Raw genomic sequence first — 23,818 nt, 5'->3', positions numbered from 1 at the left:
TGAGCAGATGCATAAATAAGTGACTCAGCTTGCTTCAGATAACAAAGTCATACAGATACTTTGCTTATATATTTGCTGTCCTGGCAGTAGGCTGTATCTGGTAACAGCATCCATCATGTCATTAACATGGTCACTCTCAACTTAGTCTTATGCCTCATTAAGCTGCTCCATCCATTGTTGGGGGTGTCTTTGTACTAATTCCAATTGGTTTCTTCAAAGATAAAAATTATTACAGTTGCTTGTCCTTTAATTTCTCCTACATGGGATTTATTATCAGATGGTATTCTAACCAAATTCTGTAATCCTGTCATGAGTAAGGGTGAGGTAAGTCAAGGGCAAACAGAGTAAATTGACTGTAAGAATTTTATTTGCTGAACCGGGTGGTGGGTTTTGTTTGGATTTTTGTTTGTTTGATTCAAAGACCTCAGGTAAATGTATGCATATAAAGAAGGAAAGCCTTTGTCCATATTTTGTTTAATTTCTCTGATTGGGGTGGTATAGATGAAAAGGTCTAAATAAAATCTGGAGCCAAAATAACCCCAGCTGGTTTTCAGGTTGGCCTGATTTTTGCTTGTTGAATTCTTTTTTTGTTTGGGGCGTTGTGTTTGAAAGGGTGGAAGATACAAGAGAGCTTGTACATACTCAAAATACAACCTTTTCCTTGGGGTGTTGTGTTTGAAAGGGTGGAAGATACAAGAGAGCTTGTACATACTCAAAATACAACCTTTTCCTTTTCAAAGACGGACTTCACAGATATAAGTTACATGGCCATGTTACACTTAGAACCAATTCTTAAGCATGTTCTCTTTGCTTTAGTGACATCTGGGCTCTTGGTTGTGTTCTCTATGAAATGTGCACACTTAAACATGCGGTGAGTACCAACGTTTTGTTTCTTTAAAATCGTAGTGATTTCAAACAGGGATTTTTCCTGATGTTATGCAAATATGTCTCACTTGATGAAAGGCTTTAATAGTGACTATTTAAAATTACCCTCAACATTTTCATCTCCTCTTCCTATACTGACCAACATTTTCCATCTGTTTTCTGTTCATTCCAACCTCTCCAGAAATCTTTGTACTGTATATTTTGTTTCAATGTCAGTTTCTAATGAAATGTGCTAGCTGAAAAAAAATATCAGGTGCTGTAGAAAACAATACTGCGAATAGTCTTCCTTTCTTTCCAAAAACTTGACTTTTTCATTGCAAGTCTGAATTTGGACCGTTGGCTTTTGTGCAGATGAATTAATGCATTTATGTTTAGAACAAAAATAGTTCTTAGAAAAAACTCCTGAGGTGAAAGAGTTGCCTTTTTGTGTGTGTTGTTTTGAAGAACACATCTTTATCATGCATTTTCCAGTTAGGAGGGGAAGAAAAACCTTTTTTTCTGTCTTGTTTTGCTTGTGGTTTTTTATATGATTTTGTTTGTTTGTGTTTGTTTTTTAAAATAGCTATTTTTATTTAAAGAAAAAAATATTAAAATATGAATATCAGAAAAAAAAACCCACCAAGGAATAAGGATTTCATTTCATTTCAAGCTTTTATAGTTTCTTATTGCTTGGTCTCTTCTGTGGCAGCAATGCCGACAATGTTGCCTGAGAATTGATAGCAATAGGTTGTTTTCTGTGAGCTGGGTGATATGTACTGTTTTCCTTTTATAGTACAAAGGAATTGAAAGAGTGTGCTGTGCTTCCTGAGCTTAAGCTGAAGTCTAAACATTCATTGGGATTTCACACTGTGCGAGTGTGAATACTTGACTGTTTAATTTGAAATGTGGCTTTGCTAAAAAGGGCAGAGAGCATGTGATGGTTGAAAGTGTGTGGGAGAGGAGATGAAGTAGATAATTATATAATTATTTTATCCTTAATTATATATCATTGTCAGTCTGGATCTGGAGTGAAATAATTAATTGTTAGCAAGGTTTGTATCTCTGTGGTGTTAAATATCTCTATTATGAGGCAGCAGGTTATTTCAAACCGCTGATGTGAACTGTTGATGGCCTTGAAAATTTGTCTTGATACGTTGAGGCAAGGGAAGGTGTGTTGGTTTTTGTTCTTCTCTTTATGTTTATATGCAGCCTCACATATGGACAAAGAGTAAGTAATAATAACTTTTCTTTCTTGCATGATGTAGTTTGAAGCTGGTAACATGAAGAACTTGGTACTGAAGATAATCTCTGGACCTTTCCCTCCTGTTTCTATGCATTACTCCTATGATCTACGTAATCTGTTGTCACAGTTATTTAAAAGGAATCCTAGGAATAGACCATCAGTAAACTCCATATTGGAGAAAAATTTTATAGCCAAACGGGTTGAAAAATTTCTCACACCACAGGTATGGAGTTAGTTTTAATTCTAACTTTGCTGAAAACATCATAGAACTTTTCCTTTTCTTTTTTGCAATGTCAATATTCAACATGAGAAATTGGAGTAATGTTATTTCCTAGAGCTTTTATAGAGATCCTTTCAGTTGTGGAAGAAAAGGTTTTACTACAAACTGTAAAGAAAAATCTCAAATTACTTAAATTTGTTTGTGGAAACTACCAAATACTTAAGTTGACATTTTCAGAGCATTGTTTTGTGTGGTTTTCTACATAGTGAGGAATTATGAGTGAGATGTTGATTTGTTTACATATGTGTTTTTTCATAAAACGGTGCTGCCAATGACTTCAGCATCACTTCTTTATCACAATTTCTTCAAGCCATTTTTAATTGGAATTTGGAATGTCCTGAAAGTGTGTTCTTTGAAATATTGTGAAGTCACCTTTAAATGTATTGATATTTAAATGTATCACGTATATATGACCTAGAAGTTGCTCACTATTCAGTTTAGAATCTGTTGATAACATTTGACATCTATTCATGTCCTTTTACTATAAATCTAATCAAAAGAGATCAAGTTTAACAATTGAATAGTAGTACTAATACAAGGTAAATAAATATAGGCAGAGAAAGGACATACAGGAAATTAATGCAAAAGGAGACCTCACTAAGTATAAAGAATTCTAGTGGATTCTAACTGGCAACTGAAGAAATTTCAGGAGAAGGCCATTTGTTTTGTGTATTAAATAGACTTTCAACTCATAATAGTTAGGTGAAAGTCCCAATGAAAGATAAGATCAGAAATCTTCACAGATAAGTTTGTCTGTAAAAGAGTTCTTTCAAGCTTCAGACATAATACTGTTGGCTGTTGGCTAACTGTTCGACTTTTTGTTTAGCTTATTGCAGAAGAATTCAATCACAAAATCTTCCAGAAGTTTGGACCACATGCCGCACCAGGTAAGTAAGTATGGAAAGTGCTTTTGCTTTCAGTTCTGGCAAGATGGTGTATAGAGCTTTGTTCTTTTATTGATTTTGGTGTGTTCTTATACATGATTGTAGAAGTGTCAGGAAAAAAAAAGAGGGAAGCAATTTTCCTGTCTCCCCCAGGGAGCTGGGATGTATGTAGGCTACAAATGATGCAAATATGAACTATGCTTCTGTAAGATTTTTAGGTGTACTTTTTTCCTTCTGAAATATGCTACGCTTCCAAAATTAAAGGAGACAGTGAAGACTACAAATACTGGAAATAATTTATATGTTGTTATTGTCTGTTTATTTTTTTCCCTTACTAATGACAAATGGGTAATGAGAAATACATTTATTGTAAAAATGTGGGAGGTTTTGGTAAAGATTCCAGGATTTAGCCCTGACTCTAGCCCAAAGCAGTAGAATTTCTACTACTGGTAGCAAATGCGGCTCCAGGGAGACCTTCTTGTAGCCTTTCAGTACGTAAAAAGGGCCTATGAGAAAGATGGAGACATGATTTTTAGCATGGCCTGTTGTGACAGGACAAGGGGTAATGGTTTTAATCTAAGTGGGGGGAGATTCAGACTAGACATGAGAAAGGAATTTCTTACAATGGGGGTGGTGAAACATGTTGCCCAGAGAGGTGGTAGATGCCCCGTCCCTGTAGACATTCAAGGCCAGGCTAAATGGGGCTCTGAGCAACCTGATTTAATTGCAGATGTCCCTGCTCATTGCAGGGAGGTTGGACTGGGTGACCTTTGAAGGTCCCTTCCAACCCAAACTATTCTATGTTCTATGAAATGAGATTGTGCTTCACTTTGTTTAGATGTTCATATCTTACTTCTTTTTCCTGCATTATTTTACCCTTTTTTCCTAGATTTTCTTACCCTTCTTTATTTTTCCTTGTAATTACTTGAAGCTATGGCACATCCTTTGATGTTTTGTCAGAATATTGTGTGTTTCACTGATACCCTGCTATTCTGTAGTAAGAAAACCCTGCTAACACAGAATAAAATCCACAATATTGACATATTTTTGAGAACTCTACAGGGAAAACAATGTCCTTCAAGGCCCTTGAAGCTCTTCCAGGGCTCATCTTCTTCTGATATGAGTGTTGCAGGTTGCTGTCCAGTGTCTTTAGTGGACAGAAGCCTGTCTCTCTATTCCATTAGGAAAACTTTTCCCTGTGTCTATGGGATATCCACTGGATAATAAAGCACGGCAGCTGAAATAAGCTTCAGTTCTGCAGTTTAGAGTGAAGTGTTGAGAGTGAAAAGCTCAGGGATTGTGTTCTGCTGTTTCTTACCAAGCATGAAATTTAGATGAGCTGTTTTAGACAACTGGGTATACTGCACTTATACATCACCCCACGTGAATGAAATGTTAGCAGTTCATCTGTGTTCCTTCAGTTTTGCTGTTCCAACACCTTGGTAAAAGGAAATATGGTAAACTGGCCAGCTTGGATAGCTGCAAAACAATTTTTTTTTTTTCTTTTTAGCTAAAAGACTGGCTCAAGAACAATTACTGACTTCACCAGCTCAGAAAATTACCAAACCTGCTGCAAAATATGGAGTGCCTTTAGCAATCAGGAAGTCTTGTGATGCACCTAAAAAGCCTAATGAAAAGAAGCCATTGGCTAAGTCTAGGCAGGTAAGAAGCTAAGTTACTTAAATTGAACTGATTTGCTCATATTTACATGCTATGAAAATACTATGCATTCCTTTTCAAAATGTCTTCTATCTGGACACATGCATCTGCAGAGAAAGTAGTAGTAGTAGCATAACTGCTTGGCTTGCTTTGTTATTGATTTTTGTTTGTTTAGTTGGTTTTAATATGATGATTTTTGGAGACCGCTACCTTAAGTTTGGGGTTTAATTCCACTGCTGAATTAGATGTGCTTTGCATGTTTTCAGTTCCTTTGTTAATGTTAACCACTCTTAGAAATATTGGAAGTCTGTCAGGATAATTGACACAATAAGAATCTTTACATCTTTCTTCCTTACTCAAAAATAGTCTCAAATTTTCAAGACATAGAAAATTTATTAGTTATTTTCTGAAGTGTTGTCAGCCAGAGGAAACTATGCAATTGGAAAAGGAGTTTCCCAGACTTAATTCCATGAGCTAATGAGAAATAGCCTTCTGTATACCTTCATACTTTACTTTTGATCTTTCTGCCAGTCATCTTTTCTGTAGTCCTTATTATGTAAAACTTCTTTTTTTTTTTTTTTTTTTTTTCCTCTTCTCTCTCTTTATTCCTTTAATTACTGCATGGCCAGGAGATGTTTATGGTACAGCTAGTTTTGAGCTATATGCACACACCAAACAACTAGCAACCAAGAAGCTTCCACTTCAGCAAGAGAAGTAATTCACATTTTGTTCTGAATGAGTAGTATTTTTATTGTTGTTGTGGATTTTGGAGGTGTTGGGTTTTTGATTTTGGTTTGTTTTTTTTTTTCCCTTCTCCCCATGGCACTTTGGGGAATATGATACTGATATCTCTACCCATCTGTCAAATTTGATAGGTGGATAGAAAATTATCCCTGAGATGTAACTTATCATTTAAGTTCAAAATTATCAGAGGTTTAGGGAAAAACTTATTGATCACACAAGTCTTGATGCCTTGGGATACATACTTTTTCAAAGAGAGCAAGAAGAAGGGAGAGCACAGACTTCTGTGTGGCCTTATGAGACCACGAGGTTTTTATGGTTTAAGGCTGCTGCTCTTTGTAATCATTGTCACCAGTCAACACCAATCCAACTTGCACTCAAAGTGGCAGAGTACATTGCTCTACATGTAAGGAGTCTGTAACGCTGCTATTTTAAGACATACTCTTTGTGTGGATTGTACCTGGTGATGAGGAATAAGATGTAAAATAGAAACAATGACTACAGTGTCATATACGTTTTCTTCTCTTTGTTGTTGTTCCAGGGTAGTCTGAGCTTGCATCTCTCAACTGTTTTTTCAGACGAGCATGCAGCAATCATCTGCTTTGTTTAGTGATATTACATTAACTCACTGTAGTTGAACTACATTGACTTAAGTCTCTAAAGGCTTGTCTTCTGAAATACTTGATTTTAAAGTACTCATTTGATAGGTCTTTAGGTCATCATAAGAAAATGCTATGAAGCTCTCTGTGTTCTAGCATGCTCAGAAAAACGTGCTTTAGAAGTAACCACTTCTTTAAGAAGGCTAGACTAAGCGGCATGGTTTATTATGTCTGGGTGTTTCTTTACCCTGTATTGAATAATGGCTGTGTTCTTCTTTTCCATAGGTAGCAAGAGCCTTGGTTAGAGTTACTCAGGCTCAAGAACCTAAGGATAACTTACTAAATCTCTTCTCTGAATAAATGAGAAATCCAGGGACCCTCAAAGACTTCTAATAGGAACAGATTGTGATGCAGAATGATCCTGCCGGAGAAGAAAAATTAAGACAAACAGATTCAAAAGTTACTGCCTTCGACTTTCAAGACAGAGCTTGTAGTAGAAGATGAAGTAGTACATTTACTCCTAGATCCTAGCAGTGCTTTTCATTTAAAACCTCCTGAGTAATTACTTTAAACCTCATTTTGCATGCACTAAGTTGTGGGTTTAAGATTTTTTTTCTAATTAGAATTTTTCTCTCATTCTGGCATCATACTATCTAATTTGAAGTTTCACCTTTTATCTAGGCTTTTAAACTCCAATGAAGAAAATTAGTCCAGGAGAAGAAAGGAGGAAAATGTTTGAGGTATCATAAAATAATGTTATTTTTTCAAACTAAGCAAAAGTGAAGTACAGAGAAAGAATGACAAAACCTTCAAACCTTTCCTCCTTTTTTCCCAAACATTATGTAACAGTGACTTGAAAAAAAAAATATTATTTTTTTTAATCTTCTTGGATATACAGCAGCAGTTGGAGCACTGGCCTATCTTGACAGAGACTTGACAGAATAATGGTTCAGTAATAAATACCAAATTATATGCTTATTTTTCAGGAACTTTCAAAAAAGAAAAGATTAGAATTGCCTGAAAAAGAAAAACGCCAGAGAGATCAGGTAGACAAGATTCTTCAGACTTTCTTTTTCCACCCATATTAATTTTAATGAAATATCTTGTGGTGTATTGTACATTGCATAAGAATACGGAGTAGTTAAATTTCTCAGTTACTAAACATGCTTAAACCTTGCGCATTGCAGATCAGTTTACTGAAGGCGGATGAAATGAGAAGATTGGAAAAAGAAAGGGTAAAATATGTTTAAAATGTGTTAATAGTGAAGTTCAATTTTTACTTAGCGATTCCTTGAATTACGTTTTCCTGTATTGTTTTCTCCTTCAGATGGAACGAATAAACAGAGCCAGGGAACAAGGATGGAGGAATGTGCTTGGTTCAGGTGGAAGTGGTGATGTTAAGGTTGGCAGCAGATGCAGAAATGTGCTGTAGTCTGTTCCCTCTGACTTTGGTTATCTGGCGTGGTCTTCTCTTTTCAGAAAGATCTGTTCTTGGAGGTCAACTCTTGGGGCTGTCTGCTATTAATCTATGGATATTTTAAGTGAAACTCTCTTCCCTGGCTTTTTGGAGAACGTGCAATTTTCACTTTCCAACTTCCTAAATTTCTGAATTTCTTCTCTTTCTGCCAGTAATGGTTTTCATGCACCACTTTCTTTTTTCCACTCCCGCTTTTGCTACTTTTCTTATGCTTAATCTATGCATGAACAGCTGCTTTCATGTTCAAGTTTGTTCTTGAATTCCTTTGTTGAAATCTTTTTCCAGGTTCTCATATTATGATACCGGACCTCTCCCCCAGTATTAAACACCTAGTTCTAAGCATTCTTTGTTATTTAGTAACATAAATGACAATGTTTATATATACTGATAAGTTGTTCAGGAGGGGGGTGACAAATTCTGAGTAAATCTAATTATTTTTGTCTGAAAACAATAAACTCTTTAGCCATTCACTTCTTACATAATTTAGTTACATAATTTAATCTGATTCTATGACAGTTTCGTTTTGCCTGTTTGTGTCTTATAGTTTCACAGAAACAACTGTTCTGGGAAGTAGTCTTGTGAAGTTATTTGAATATAAAGGTCTGGATACTCTCATCAGACAGAGCCAGTGCAGGGATTTAAGTATTGTTGTGATGTAAATCTTTTTCACAGTAGAAAATGGATTAAACACAGCTATTTGTTGTGGTGTTAGTGAGACTTACAAAAATATTTGGCCTGAACATGTTCAGTAGTGTTTTTGTAAACAAGGTCTGACTGAGCTGTAGAGTCAAAATGAATAAGGTTTTATTTTCTGTTCCTTGTACAAGAATATGGGGAATAAACAAGCACTTGACAAGGTTTTCGTGGCTGCTTATTAAGTATATTATTTCAAAACAGACATAATCTTTGGATGTGTGTCACACATCATATAAGTAAAGCTTAAATATAAAAGCACACTTAAGCATACTAGATTTTTAAAACTTCATTTAATGGAAAAATCAAAATACATAATTTGCTTGCTGTGCCATGCCATGCTTCTCTCTCAAGATGAAACTGGCAGGCACCAATGCAAGCTTCCACACAACATGATATATCAGCATTGTCATTTTTGGATCAGAGCTATATATATTTCTGAAAACAGTCATGGTTCTGGTTAGCTTTGAGAATTTTACTGCAAGGTCCTCAGTCACTGCAAATGTATGAAGTATTCTGTAGCTACAGCTGCATCATTATCAGTATCCTCAGTTATCTAGGGAAACGGGTTCAGTGACTGCATATATTTTTCACTAAGGATCACCGGTGCAAAATGTCATGGCAAACATGCTTTAAAATTCATTGAAATGTCTTCTCCAGATTGGATGGTTTAGTACAGATCTTACTGCATACTGCTAGGTTATCATCACTCCAGGTTTCCATATGCTATTATAGTATTCTTGACTTCATTATCATTTTCCTTTCTCCAAAATGAAAACAGAGTGTCCAGCAACTTCCTGACAATGCTGTCTAACTGCATTCTCTCATGAAAGCACAGTAGGCTCAGGCACTGCATGATTTTCTCCTCCTGTTGTCTTTTTGGGTTGGTTGCTGGTACCTGTTTCTGAGGGAAAGTGGGGAAAGAGGTGACAAGGACCTGGCTTTTGGATTTGTGGTTCTAGCAGGGGCTGTAACTGTTCTGCAGGTTATTGATGAGCACCTGCTTCACAGCATTTGCCTGGAGATTGATCATACCATTCCTTTAGATAATCCTTTTAAAAACTGAGCTGTAATAATGATAGGTGAAACCTTGAATAGTGTCTAATGCAAGACTTGCATTCTATTTGTGGAAACTGGAGTCTTGTATAGTGAATTACTTCTATTCAGATGAACAGCATATCAGCATAAGTATTTGAGTGCCTGGATGAATCTTTCAGTGTTCTGTCATATGGGTTATAGGGAGCTATTGATGGGTACTGAGCAACTGAAACTTGGAATGTGAGCAAAATTCCATCACCAAATGTAATCTGTTCAAGAACTGCTAAGCAGGCAATCTTGAACCTGTCATATGTGCACTCACCTATTCAAATTTCTTAAAAATACATAAGGCCACTCTGGAAGGAACATTTACACTATTGTTAAAACAAATCCCATAGATTCTCTACCATGGGCTACTTAACTGCTTCCCCAGGTGTAAAGGGAACATTTTTATGCATGTGCTGACAACCTTAACCTTGTTTTGCCAGTTTCACATCTTCTGCTTCCATCCTTGCCTGCTACTGTACACAGCTGCTTGCAACATATTTTTTTATTATTATTTTCATATGAAGGTTCTGTAGGAACTCTAGTTCTTTGAGAATGACAGAGATAATTTGCATAAAGTAGTCACTTGTGGTATATGTGCCCCCGATCTGAGCTTTAATAGCGAAGCATCTCAGTTCTAGTGATGAAACAGAATTATAGGTTGGTAGCAAGAGGGATTCTTAGATAAATCTGCACTTAATGCCATTCAGCAACCTTAGAAGTGTGCTTAACTGTTTCTAGCTTCATGAAAAAAAAAAAAGGATGTTTGGCTACAAATCACTTGTTAGTACTTTGGTTAGTACTTTGTCACTTCTAGCTTTTGTGTTAAAACTTTTATTTTTGCTGTGTGGAACATCTATCTCTAATTGCACTTCAATGGATGTGTTACTGATAACTTTCAAAATGTGTGACAGGTGTCTTGTGTATAACTAGTCTGGTATCAGAGGGAGGTAAAATGCTGTATTGTTCTGAAGTCCTAACAGAAAAAAAAGTTTTAAATATATTTATCTTGTAGTTCCTTAAGATTGGGGCATGCCAGGAATAAAACTAGGAGCAATTCAGAATTGTTGCAGGGTATATTCAAGCTCTTATTCTGCTGAAGAGGTGAAAATTGGAAGGGCTTGTTAAAACCAGTATTTGAGATTTCCACCCTCTCCTTTCTGATTTTCAGGCACCATATTATGGCGGTGGAGGTGGTGTTGGCCCTTTTCCTGTGTCTTCCAGAGGACCATATGAACACTATCATGCTATTTTTGACCAGATGCAACAGCAGAAGGAGAACATTAGAGTAGCTGAAGAGAGGGAAGCCAGATTGAGGGCAAAAGTACAAGGCCGAGAAGTTTCTGAAAGGTACGGCTACCTTGCATTAGAAGTTGTGTGTGGTCTGCTTTAGATGAAAGTAATGAAAGTTACTGTACATATTTACCTACAGAGGAATTCCACCTGGAGTACGTCCAGGAGTTCCTAAGGGACCTGCAGGTCATCACCATTTACCTGATGCTGGTGCAATTAGGAAAAAAGTGAAAAGATTGAAGGAAGTGTCTAAACAAGGCAATGCAAACAGGTTGGACTACAATAATCCATAAATCTGTCCTTACATGTTAGATTCTGTTCTGTGTCTTGTTTCATTTAGTAGTTTGACATGTCTCAAAATCACTCTTATCCATTGGTACTGTTCTGTCTGTTGGTGCGTTAGTCCCTCACAGACCACAGTTCTTTCAGAACCAATGGAAACCTTGGCTTCCCCAGTAGTGGAAAAAAGTAGATTACTAACAACTGTTTAGTAAACTACATTTCAGCCAAAATTATTAACTTAATGAACTTGCAGATAATATTATAATTATGAGCCTCCTCCTTTGCTGTTTTCATAGTTCCACTTTTTGTGTTATGTGTTTAGATGCTTCCTTCTCCTGTCTTCTCATTCTGACTGCCTTCCCTACATCTAAGTGTTTGGCTCTCTAGCATAGGAGAGTGTCTAGAATGCTTCCAGAATTGTTAGCTCCTGTTTACTGATCAGTGAAAAACTTCCAGAAGCTTTCCTCATCAAGATGTTATGATGATGTGCAATTTCTTATTTGGTGACACTTATTCTTTTCAATTATTTATAAACTGAGTGGTTTATATATAAAAGGATTGTAAACAAGTACTGATTGTTTTTTTTTTTTTTTTTTTTTTAATTATTTCATTCTTTCAGGTCACTTCTTCAAAACTTCTTTGCACTCCTTCAGGCTTGTTAGTATTGCCCAAAGATTTGTGTCCACACTTTTGAGCAATAAATGGGAAAATATCTTTCTAGAAGTGTAGTATATGAGCGTCACTAAGTAACTTTCCTAGAGGGACCAATTTTCTCATGCATTATTTAAACTTCTGCAGATCCTGTGATGTATCCTATGGAGGAAGAAATAAATGGAGTTAATGTCAGGAAAAGAAAGAGGCCAAAGAAAACATTTGTTCTTCTAAACAAATTTTATTCAGTTTTATGTTTCAATGTATTAATAATATATTTTGCCTCTGTAGATTATTTTTTTTTTTCTATTTTAAAATTTGCAGCAATAACATAACACTGTTACAATTTTGCAAGCTACAAGATATATTTTATATTTCTTACAGTAATTTGGGCTGTTATGAGCTAAATTCTTCCTGGTAGAACCCAGTACTGGAAGGTGTATTTTCCCAGCTGATGTAGATGCATATTTCTATCCTCCTCTATTTATTTTCAGTGCTTGGCATGAAGCACCACAATCCCCAGGTCTTGCCTAGATTAGGAAACACTGCCTCGCACATTGACAATATTAAATGATACTTGGCTACATCTGGGTAAAGTGTTTTAAATGTGTTAAAATTGAAAAGAACTGTAGTGGAGGACTGCAAATTATTAATAACATGGAGATAATGAAGAGAAACTGATTCAATATTTCTTAAATACATGAACTTGGGAGAACTCATTGAAAATACTATGTAGTAATTTCAAAATATTTAGAGATTTTTCTTCTATTTATAAACCAGAGTACCTTTAGCCATAAACTGAGGTTCTCTTTCTTAGCATTTAAAATGTGGTAAGTATTTGTACTTCATTAATAATCTAGAAGCTATTTTATTATCATAACTAGCCTAGCAGTGTTTCTCTCCTGCACTGTATTCTTTCAACTAGAGTTGAAATATAAAGGTAAGTGTTCAGGATGTTTAGCTCAAATGAAGCATTTAAATAGTCACAACTTTCTTAAACACAGGTAATTTAGAGCGTAAATTAAAGAAGCTGAGAAATCCTTAAGTTACAATGTTTTGGATTATACTACCAGAACTAACATAAAGCTAAGTATATTCAACATCAACAATCTTTAAAAATTGTCTCTTGACCAGAAATACAGCCAAGAAGAAATGTTTTATCAAAATGAGTGACTCAGCTTTAGAGTAGGCATAATTATTGTCATGAACTGTAATTGAAATAAGTTTTTCCTGTGAATTGGCTTCAGATAAATAGGTTTGTTTTGGTTGGTTTGTTTTGGCTTTTTTTTTTTGTTTGTTTGTTTGTTTGTTCTTTGGGGTTTTTTTGCTTGGGAAGCACCTCTCCTCCAACACTGTAAACTAAACTTCAGTTGTATGACACAGGTCTGGACAGATTTCACTGTCCACCAATTAACTTCATATGTAATGAACTGTTACAGTAAAAATCTCCTAGTGGGTCAAATATCTGTATACAAAGATTATAAATTGTTTGGTGTTTGCTACAGTGTTTGTTTTATTGTATCAAAGTAATTTTATCTCTGTCGTCCTCATAATGAATTGTAGCATATAGAAATATTTCATTTTCTTATTGCTTGGGGGGGAGGCGAGGAGAGAGAAAAAACAAGTTGCAAAGATGCTTGATTAAGTGTGCTAATTCATTTATTACTTACTAGCAATAGTTCCTATATTGCAAAGTGGTTCTGTCTGTAACTGTCTCAGCTTGATGGGTTATTGCTATCAGCTTATTCCAAGTTCTGTTGCTGGACTCCCAATATTCCTCAGTCAACTGAGGGTAAGGGAACCTTGGCAAGCAGATTGCCTCATCATTCTGCCATTTGTTAGACTATCTTACACTATTTCTCAGTTGGGTGTTGTGTTTTGTCTCGTTTGCTTGTTTTAATAGAAAGCTTCCTCTGAGTCTACTTTTAAACAATTTGTCAGAAACTGGCTCCTCTACTAAATTGTAGAATGGAAGAATTTTTAGGTTGGAAGAGACCGTCTAGATCATCAAATTCAACCATAACTTAACTCTGGCCCTAAACCATGTCCCCAAGAGTTTCACCTACATGTCTCTTAAACACCTCCAGGGACAGTGACTAAGGCAGTTCCCTGGGCAGCCTGTTTCAGTGCTTCAAAACCCTTTCCATTAAGAAAGTTTTCCTAATATCCAATGTGAACCTTCTGTGGTGCAGCTTGAGGCCAATGATCATGTATATGTACTAGGAGACTTGCTAGATGCTCAGTTGGGGTAACTTGAACACAGCTACCTTGTCTACCCAAGCAGGTCTCTGATCTGGGGTGGACAATGTGAAAAAAATATCTTGCTCTGGCTAATTCTAAGGTAGGGAAATTCCTTCACAATCCATTTAAAAAAGAAAAAAAAAAAACAAAAGTTGTTGCCAGAACACTGAGAATACCAATTATCTAAGTGGTAGAAGCTATTACTCCAAGTGTAGGTCAGTCTTGAAAGACTGCTGCAGTATTGACCTTCCTGAGTGGCTCACGTGGTGAGTTCTTACTCATCTCTGAAGGGAAATGTTGAAGGAGTCCTCTTTTTCACAAATGACAACAATAATGAAACAAGCTGAGACATTTTCAGACATCAATGCACTAAGACTGTGTTTTGACATTCGTTTTTGTCTCCATGACCAGGATCTGGAAGGACAATGTAGTGGTTTGGTCTGGGTTTTTTTTTTTTAATTGTTCTTTTAACTTAGTTGAGCCTATTTTCTTCCATTTTATGGAAGTCTCACTTGTATTTTGGCTAATGTAAGGTGTATTTTGAAGATGCTTTGTTCCTATAAAGTTACTTTTTTTTGTATGTGTCCTAGTTAGAACAGAATAAATGCAGTGGGGGTTTTTTGAGTGTCATATTTTGGAGACTTTCATCTTGCAATGTGTTGCAATTACTCAGGCAAAAAGGCTGGATAGCTGCAGATAGAGCAAAGCAAGTGGAAGAATTCTGGCAACGAAAGAGAGAAGCCATGGAAAACAAAGCTCGAGCTGAGGGACACATGGTATGGAATCTGGTCTTCCTATGTATATTACTGTTTCAGCGTGTTTTATGAATCTTTGAAGTAGCATCATTACCATGAAATGCTGGCTAAATATTTTCCTTAAGTATTAAAAAAAGGGGGTAGGTAAGTTTTTTGCATTCTGTTCTTGGTTTTATTAAAATCTAATAGAATTTTGCAATACACTTCTCATGACTATACATTTATTAATGAAGGAAAGTATATTTTTTTGCATGTGTCTAACTTGATACAGTGAATTTTGGATCATTCATTTACCTTTTTTCCTGTTCATAGCTTTAGAGATGTGGTTAAAATTAAACTGTATGTATTATTCAGTAGCTTGCAACTAAAATGAAGTTTGGTTAAACTGATACAGCTAATGATTAGATACAGTAGTGTGTTTTACAAAAACACATTCTGCTTACTGAGAAGGTATTATAAAGACATCTCTGCCAAGGTTGATGTTTCAAAACCCTTTACTCTGTAGAGGTTAACTAGTGGACAGTGTCACAATATGTTCTTTGTGTTGCAGTTCTAAGTTCAGTATTCCTTTAGGAAGTTTGTTTTGCAGTAAAGATATCTTTGAAATTACTTATTTGCACTAGGACTTTGTGTGTTGAACTATGTGTATTTGTGATGTGGAGGGTTTTGCTTTTTGAATGCTTCTCCACACTATTCGTATACAACTACGTCACAAAATCACTGTCAGGTGCTGAAATTAAACTGACTGTGCTGGCACTGCAGTAAGACAAGACCAACTGCAGATTTACAGAAGTATCACCTGAGTTATAGCTGAATATCACATCATGATGTACAGCCAGGTCTTTGTTTCTGGGATTGTTTCACTTACAGTTCACAGTAAGCAATTCTTAGATACTTTGACTCACTGCTTTGGTGGTGAAGTATCCTTACATTAGTATATGTGTTTTAAATGATAAATCTTCCACTTTAAAAATATGATTCTGTTTTTTAAAACCTCCAAGACCAGTAAATAGTTTCGAAAAAGTAAAAATTCTAGTTAAGACTGCTGCTTCTTAGACAAGTCCTCAGTAGTACCTGCTTCTGTTTTGCTCTTGACTTTGTTGTCATTAATATAAATATGTGATATCGATTGATGCATGATACCTAACTATTCAGGTTAAGGTTTCTCAGGTTTATCTAATGTATTCAACCGAGCCCGACTGTTTTAACTGCCTGCCATAATAAAACAGGGAGGTTACTTAACAGTTGTAAAAGTAACTTCCAGGTGTTTAGGACTTGTAACTCGAACACAAGGCTCCAATTTCATGTATTATCATTTACCTTTGACAGCAGAAGTTCTCAGCAGCATCCTTCTACTCATGCAGGAAAATAATTTGATTAGCTGGCTGTAGTTCTTTTATAGGGACAGGGCTATTGTCCAGACCATGATGAAAATCAGTAGGAATCATCAACTAATATGCATCTCTTTGTCATATAAATAGTTGTAAGTCAAATGATTCACACTAATTTACCCAGCTTCTGTTAAATGTAGTTAATGTTAAATGTAGAAAATTTTAATTTCCAAGTGACAGTCTGAAGTTTGACTCAGTAGTTCAGTTGATCTGTTCAGTCATCTCTTCTTTGAGACAGCTGCTGACCTAATTTGCTACTTCACTACAGTTGTGTGGCTTTGTAAAAATTCGAGTCCTGGTCTTTGATAACTTTCACGTAGGCAGATGAGTGAAAGATAATGATCTACAGAAAGAAAATCAGTGCTCAAAAATCTTGCTTCCAGTTTCTTTCTTGTTTAAGAACAGAGGTATAGATCTCCATCAGTTTGAAAATATCTAAACAAACTTGAATGCTAGAATGAAAAACAATGAGATGACTTGAATAGTGTCAGCTGTTGTAAAACTCAGGAACAGGCATAAAAAAGATAAAAATAAACCCAAGTGTTTTCTGAAAAGGTAAATATGAAAATATTTCTTTCCATTTCGTAGGGCTTAATGCTTAAGCTGAAACCAGAATTTGTGGAGTCTCTATGAATGTATGCTACTTCTTATCCACAGCATGGTTCCTTTAATTTGTTTTCTGATCCCTCAGTCACTAAACTGCAGAAGTGCATAAGTTTGCTATTTTCCCTGAGTTATTGATGCTTTTTTTTTCCCTCAATCTGAGAGAGCATTTAGCCAGACTATTTGGATTCAGTCATCCCTATGAAGAACTTAACTGGGCTATTTACTTACTGATGTTCTCTACACTCACACTAGAGAAGTCTAAAGCCTCAGTATTTTATAAGGCAGAAGGTCCATGTAACTATTACATGTATGCTTACTGTCTATAATTGTATGTTGAGTTAACAAAGCAAGATATTTTTAGCCCGTTCAGCAGAGGCTTATGGTATATCATGAACAAAATAATTGAAATAATTTGGATTTTAATTCAAGCAGGAAACTTGGAGTTAGATGATCTCTGCATTATTTTGTATCAGACTGCCTTAAATGTTGAATCCTTTTGGATTCAGAGTAAATCACACTAACCAAGGCTATACTATAAATGCACACGTACTAGGCATTTAACATAGCTTGCTTGAAGTAATATGTATATCAAAGTATTTTATTAGGTTTTTGAGTTTGCAACTTGTAGTATATTTTTAAAAATAAGTCATAATTGTGGAAAAGCTTAATCTAAGAACATACTAAGGTTCTACTTTTACTTTAGGCTTGGCTCAACAATGGCAGAAATGCCAATTTTGTGTCACAATTTGTATATAAACCAGATGTAGAAAAACTCGTGCCTATCAGAATTTAGGCTTTCTAACATAGCAGGAGAAAATCAGAATTACAGGGAGTAGGCAACTATATTCTCTCTTTAGCTACTCTGGATTTTTAGTTACTACTGTCATATGTTTAGTGTAAGGGAAAAGGGGTTATTGATTAATTCCAGAACAACTGCAGATTATTGATGGATTTGGTTTCTTGTAAGTGAACAGTTATTAGATAAAGCAGATAATTTTACTGCCCCAGCCACCTTAAATTTGATACCATTAAATGGCAAACAGGGTACACTGCAAAACATGGCAGATATCTATGGAGGCAGGTCCATTTCTGCAAGAGGAAGGAAATCCAGAAACAAGGAGGAAGAGGTACGCTTGCCGCATGTTTACCACTTTGCTCATTGCACAAATAGCGCTGACCTTGACTGTGCCTAGTTCCCTGCATGGTCCATCTGTGTAACAAAATAAAAGGACTGTAAATTCTTAAGAAATAATTTATTGTATAAAGAGTTTGGGTGTGTTGGTTGTTTTTTGGTGTGTGGTGTGTTGTTTTTTTTCGTTGTGTGTTTTTTTTTTTTTGGTTGGTTGGTTGATTTGTTCTTCTTGTTTTTTTTTAAATCATCAAAATTATTGTCTATATCAGCCTGTTTCGAAGAGATTCTTGAATGTGCATACATGTAGATATGACTCTCTGTATCTTAATCCTGTTGTGATAAAGGTAACTATTCCTAAGCCTTCAGTGATGTAAACTGTAGTGAAAGCTTAATACTGGGAAACATACATTGCAGTTTTCTTTATTTTCATTAGGTGAGGGTTTTCCTGCAGATTAGTAAATGCAAATATGGTGACAGCAGTAGTGGGGGTGAGGGGGCTCACCCATCTTATTTTTTTGTGGAATCTTACGTATTTTAAGTTAATAATACCGGAGATGGTTTCCTTATAGCTGAAGCTTATTTCCTTTCTTTGTCTCAGGAATATTTGGCTAGATTAAGACAGATCCGACTACAAAACTTTAATGAACGTCAGCAGATTAGAGCAAAACTTCGTGGAGAAAAGGTTGGTTTGAAAAATCTTAAATACTTATGGAAGTTGGCTGTGAGATGTATTGTTTTATCCATGCAGGAAGACTTTTCTCACAGGCAGTTTTATATAGAGACATATATTTTTGACATTTAATTCTGTTCCACACTTAGTGTATGTACTTCTGTCTCTTTTTCCAGAATATGCAAAATATGTTTGTTTGTTTCAGTGCTGGGGGTGCAGCTTCAGTGCCTGTGAACTAACAGTGTTTTAAAAACAAGACAACATAAGGTTACATCTGAATTTGACATATACATTTCTCAAGCACTAGCATGTCTGCATTTGTTTGCTTTTAGTTAGGAACTTTTCTGAATTCACTTTTCAACAATGCTCACACAGAATACGTATGAAGCAATTCTTTTCATACATTCTGTAGATGTATATTAAAGTTAGAAATTCCTGGCATGAGCTCAATTTAATCAATACATTTTTTTAAACATCACTTTTCAAAATCTTTTCATAATACAACAGTAGATAGTAGATTCAGAACAAGCACTTCTTATTGTTGAATAATCCAAGGCACCCTTGGAAGCAACCCATTTACTTGTTTCAAAAAGTTTCATTTGAGAGAAAATCCATGTAGTAAATATGGTCCAGAGTTTGTCTAAATTGTTTGAGTAGTCACTCTAGATTGCTCAGCTTTTCAATGCATGAATTAATTATATAATAATTCTTTGAGGACTCTTGCTTTGCAGAATGATGCTGCCAGTTCTGATGGACAAGAATCAAGTGAGGAAGCAGAACTGAAACGCAAAAAGATAGAAGTGCAGAAGGTAATTGTGGGGAGGGAGGAGATGGAACTTCCTGTTTTCAGATTTGCTTCATATCTCACAAAGTTTCTTACATTTCATTTGGCTATCAAGAATTTGTTCATACATCCACCACGAGAGTTTTTTACTTTAACTGTACTGAGGTAGCAACTCTGTTCAACTGAGTTATTTCAGTAATTTTCAAATGTGTTGTTACATAACATAGCAAATCAAGGATTTTTACTATCTCTGAGGTTTTCCTCTAGGTTAGCTTTAGTTCTTTAGGCAATTTGGTATAACTAAGATAACCCTTAAAAACTAAAGGGGAAAGGAAGATGTACCTTAAATAGCAACAATTTTATTTTAGTTAAAAGAATAAAAGAAGGCAAGACTCCTTGCATGTGCTGACATGGGCTACGTATGGATTGGAAAGTGGGCAATATACCCCTGTGGTGAAGTACATTTAAAGCAAATGTGATTGCAGAAATCAGCATTCGGTTGGAACTTTATTCCCTGTGGAGTTCTCTTGTCAATAACTGTGTCTACCATATGATGTATAGCAAGTATTACTCAGTTCTCTGGTTTTTTTTCCCCCATCATATTCAAAGAGCCAATGTAAAACCAAGCTAACCTTATGCCTAACCTTAAAACTAGAGATGAAACAGCAACTGAAGCTTTTAGTGTTTATGTTGAGTAAGTATGTAAAGCTTAAACTGAAAGTGTAATGTTTTATAATTAATGCATTTAGACTTCAAAACTAATTTGAAGTAGATATTCTAATCTTACATTACTCTGTTTAAGATTACTATGTACAGTAAAAATATAACTGTGCAAATCAAGAGCTGTAATTAAATTTTGAGTTGCCATTATTTTCAACATAGAAGATCTGTTGTTATACTTGTGTGATCTCAATTATCAATTGAGTCCTCCCTTCATAGTCTATACAGTAAGTGAGAGGAAGGTCGATGAGGTAATCCAAGAATGTTTCTTTTTAAAATGTTCCATGGAATTAGGTACTAATGCTTTACGTTATTTTAAGTTGGCCTTTTTTCGCTTGTTTGTGTACTACAGGCCCAAGCAAATGCCCGAGCTGCAGTTCTGAAAGAACAGTTAGAGCGGAAGAGAAAGGAAGCATATGAAAGAGAGAAAAGAGCCTGGGAAGAACACGTAAGAAAATAAATCTGTTACATACAGTCCAAGAATGTAGTGCCATATCTTTGTATAGTTAAAATCTCATTGTGTGGTTTTTTTATTTTTTTTTTCGAGCCTATATAATTAGTTTATGTTCTGAAACTGAGGAGAGCATCTGTCAGTCAGAATTCCCTCATTAGTTACCTAATCTTAGGTATACTTAAATTCTTCAACAAAATTCTTCATTTAAGAACATCAAACCTAAGAATCACTAGGATTACCTTAAGTATTTTATTAATGATCTGTAACTTACCGAAGTGTACTTAATCTTCTTTTGCTTCTGCATGCTATGGAGTGACAAGTCCGACTAGTAATATATATCACTACAAAAAGCAGGATGTTGTGAAGCTGATAAACTGGAAATAGTTCACATGTATGGTTGGCAGTTGTCTTTTGTATAAAAATGTGTGGCATTATTGTCCTTTTCTAAGATTTACATGAGCCCATTTGATAATACTGTGTTTCATGCGCAAAGTCTTGAAGTTAATTTGTCAATTTTTTTTTTTTTTTAATTGAATCTCTACAGCTGATAGCAAAAGGGGTAAAGAGTCCTAATGTGCCTTTTCATGTGGGAGCTACAGAACACAGTCCTGTGCATGGACTACAGGAGCTTGGAGCAGCAATTCCTAAGCCACAACTTCCAGTGAAGCCCAGTACACCAGTCATCTCAATGACTTCTGCTTTGAAGGAAGTGGGTGTGGTAGGTACTTCTGCTAAGAGGGTAAAATAAATGGGAAAAAAAAATACTGATTTGAAAAATAATTTTTAGAAGAATGTGTAGATTAGGTAGGGAAAAAAATTGTTAAGGATACTTGTTTCTGACTAGGGAAAGGAAAAAACCATGTATAAAGAAACCAAAACTTGGAAGCTGTTGAAACACATCCGTACACTGAAACTCAAAATCAGTCAGTTTTTAACAAAATGGCGTATGATGAACCTTAGGCTGCAATTTCAATTTTGATCAAAGCAGTCATGATTAGTGGAAGAAGATATCAGCATTTTCATAAGCCTTGTGAAAAGGAGAATTAGGGAATTTGTAACCTGCTGTGAGAAAATAAATTTTTAATAAGAAGACTATTTTATATTAATTCTCGTTTTCAGTGAGTTTGAAAGTATGTACTGAATATAACAGAATATAAAGTTTAAGGGACTTGAATCTGATAATGTTGTCTCTTCTTGTTGTCTAAAACATTATAAGAGGCTTCCTAATTTCTATTTTCTGTTATGTCGGGTCCTGATATTGTAAATGCTTACACATTTACCTCAAGTACCACCATTTGATTTAAGTAATAATTGTGAAATGGAGCATACTAGTGAATGTTTGTGTAATTTGAGTTCTTAACACAGTGTGTGTTAATTTGAATGCTTACTTTTGTGGTTTTACCTAAGCTATTTCTAGATTTCAGTGTAGCGTGCTGTATGCAACACTGAAGGCTATGACTATAGGAATATTAGTGCTAAATAGTGTATGTAAAATGAAATATGCTGAAAGATGTCAGTTGACAGCTGGAGAAATAAACAAATCATGTTTTGGCAAATACTTAAATCATTAGAGTGTTTTTTCCATGTGGATAGTTTGTCTTACAGTAGTGCAAGATGGTGACTATACCTGACTACAAATTAGCACACAGAGCAACTGCAGAAGACAAGCCTTGTACACAAGGATTATAAGTTCTACATTTTTGCCTTCGATTTTTAGTTTGACTGTTTTACATATCACTGAAGTTGTCACTTCTTGCTTCTGCTTTTCTTTACAAGTGTTCCTTGACTCTGTCCCTGCCACTTTTCTGTTCTCTTATAGAATTACTCGTTTCTAGCACTAGAATTTGATGACATCTTGCTGTAGAGGTCATATGTAGCTTTATCTCTACGTGTTTCATGCTCTGAACTTTCACATATTTGCTTAAACTGAGTCTGATTCATTTGCTCACCACTTTCAGATAGTGAATGGCCCAAAGACTGAAGCTGCCCTTGAAATTCTGTCTTTGGGAAATCCCATAAAAACAGAAATATACATTCTGTCTCAGTCTATCTGCAGTTGTCAATGAAAAGGTTTTAGATGTGATTTTTCCCTATTATGTCTGTTAATATTCTCAAGATTATCTTTTTCTGATATTCTTTTACATTTTATTTCATGCTTCTTGGACTTAAAGGATGAAAATGTAATGGCTGTCCAGGAAGCTGAGGAAGAAATCAAAAAGGCAGATTTTGCAATTCAAGTATGTCAAATCGTATTCCATTTGATATAGTTCTCATTTTAAGAAAGGTACTATTTGAGTGATTCATGCTGCCCCTTATTTCAGAATAAACGAGAAATACTGAGAAGATTAAATCAAAATCTTAAAGCTCAAGAAGATGAGAAAGGAAAAAAGGAGTGTAAAAATACCTCTGAATCAGCTGGGTCTGAAGATGGTAAGGAACAAAAAGAAGGTGACCATGCACTTCTAGGAGATCGCAAAAAATGGGAACCTGAGCCATCGGAGTTGGTAGTTCCTTTAACTCAGCTATCAATGGAAGATTCTCTCTCTGGAACAGATCGTAAGTACTTTTTTTTTCTTTTGTCACCATGACATGACTAAATCAGTTTACCATGTGTAGTGTCTGGTTTTATAAAGCCAGTACTCTTTCTTATTACCATTTTGTTGTCAGTTGTGTGTCATCCGCTTCTGAAAAACAGGTGGTTGTGTGTTCCTTTGGATGAGGAATAAGGCACAGGCTGAGTAATTAAATGGCGTGCAGGAGATTCAACAAATAATTTCTTAATTTCAACAAATAGTTATCTAAATAAATGCGTGGCTACTTTCTTTGAGCGTTCTTTTTAAGTGTCTTTTAAATAGGCACTTATTTAACAGAAAGAATAAAAGCACTTAAGATAGATTAAAGTTTCTTATTTAACTTTAATATCATTTTGTATTATTATTAGGACATTAAAAACTGAGGGCTTTCTCAATTTGTATCTGTTACTTTTATTGTGTCCTTCTTAGTTTTTTGGGTTTGGTTTGTTTTTTTTCCTGTTTTCTTTTTATGTCAAGCCTGTCTTCAAATTTTCAGTCTGCCTTCTCTGGTCTTTCAGGTGGCAGACCTGTTTCCTGGTTTCAGTGTGTGTTATTAAGGGTCTGTTTCACTGTAGAAATAAATAATCATTGAGAATGTGAAATACTTCCTTCACAGCACAGTAGTTTTACACAGCTGAAATGTTAGAAGATCAAGAAACTTCTTTTGCTCTGTTTTCCTTTGTTGCTTTGTATCCTCTGTTTTCCTTAAAGGGAGAAATAACAGAAACAAATGTAAAAGAGTA

At 35.4% G+C, this 23,818-nt stretch overlaps 1 protein-coding gene across 1 annotated transcript in view; it reads left to right on the top strand.

The window, feature by feature from the left end:
- NEK1 (NIMA related kinase 1) overlaps positions 1-23,818 on the top strand; it is a gene marked incomplete at its 5' end in the record, with an annotated part of 42,695 nt that overhangs the window by 5,101 nt on the left and 13,776 nt on the right. Inside the window, 19 exon segments of the mRNA XM_080343369.1 lie at positions 817-871; positions 2,130-2,330; positions 3,214-3,274; positions 4,782-4,933; positions 6,952-6,954; positions 6,960-7,010; positions 7,257-7,316; positions 7,458-7,505; positions 7,598-7,672; positions 10,695-10,873; positions 10,956-11,087; positions 14,664-14,766; positions 17,786-17,869; positions 18,473-18,556; positions 19,276-19,353; positions 20,401-20,496; positions 21,047-21,220; positions 22,674-22,739; positions 22,824-23,058. Coding sequence (XP_080199495.1) covers positions 817-871; positions 2,130-2,330; positions 3,214-3,274; positions 4,782-4,933; positions 6,952-6,954; positions 6,960-7,010; positions 7,257-7,316; positions 7,458-7,505; positions 7,598-7,672; positions 10,695-10,873; positions 10,956-11,087; positions 14,664-14,766; positions 17,786-17,869; positions 18,473-18,556; positions 19,276-19,353; positions 20,401-20,496; positions 21,047-21,220; positions 22,674-22,739; positions 22,824-23,058 — 1,937 coding nt within the window.

Source organism: Nesoenas mayeri (assembly GCF_963082525.1).
Source record: "Nesoenas mayeri genome assembly, chromosome: 4".
Taxonomy (NCBI): Eukaryota; Metazoa; Chordata; class Aves; order Columbiformes; family Columbidae; genus Nesoenas; species Nesoenas mayeri.
Note: the sequence above shows the minus strand (reverse complement) of the source record. Positions and strands in the feature narration are given on the sequence as shown.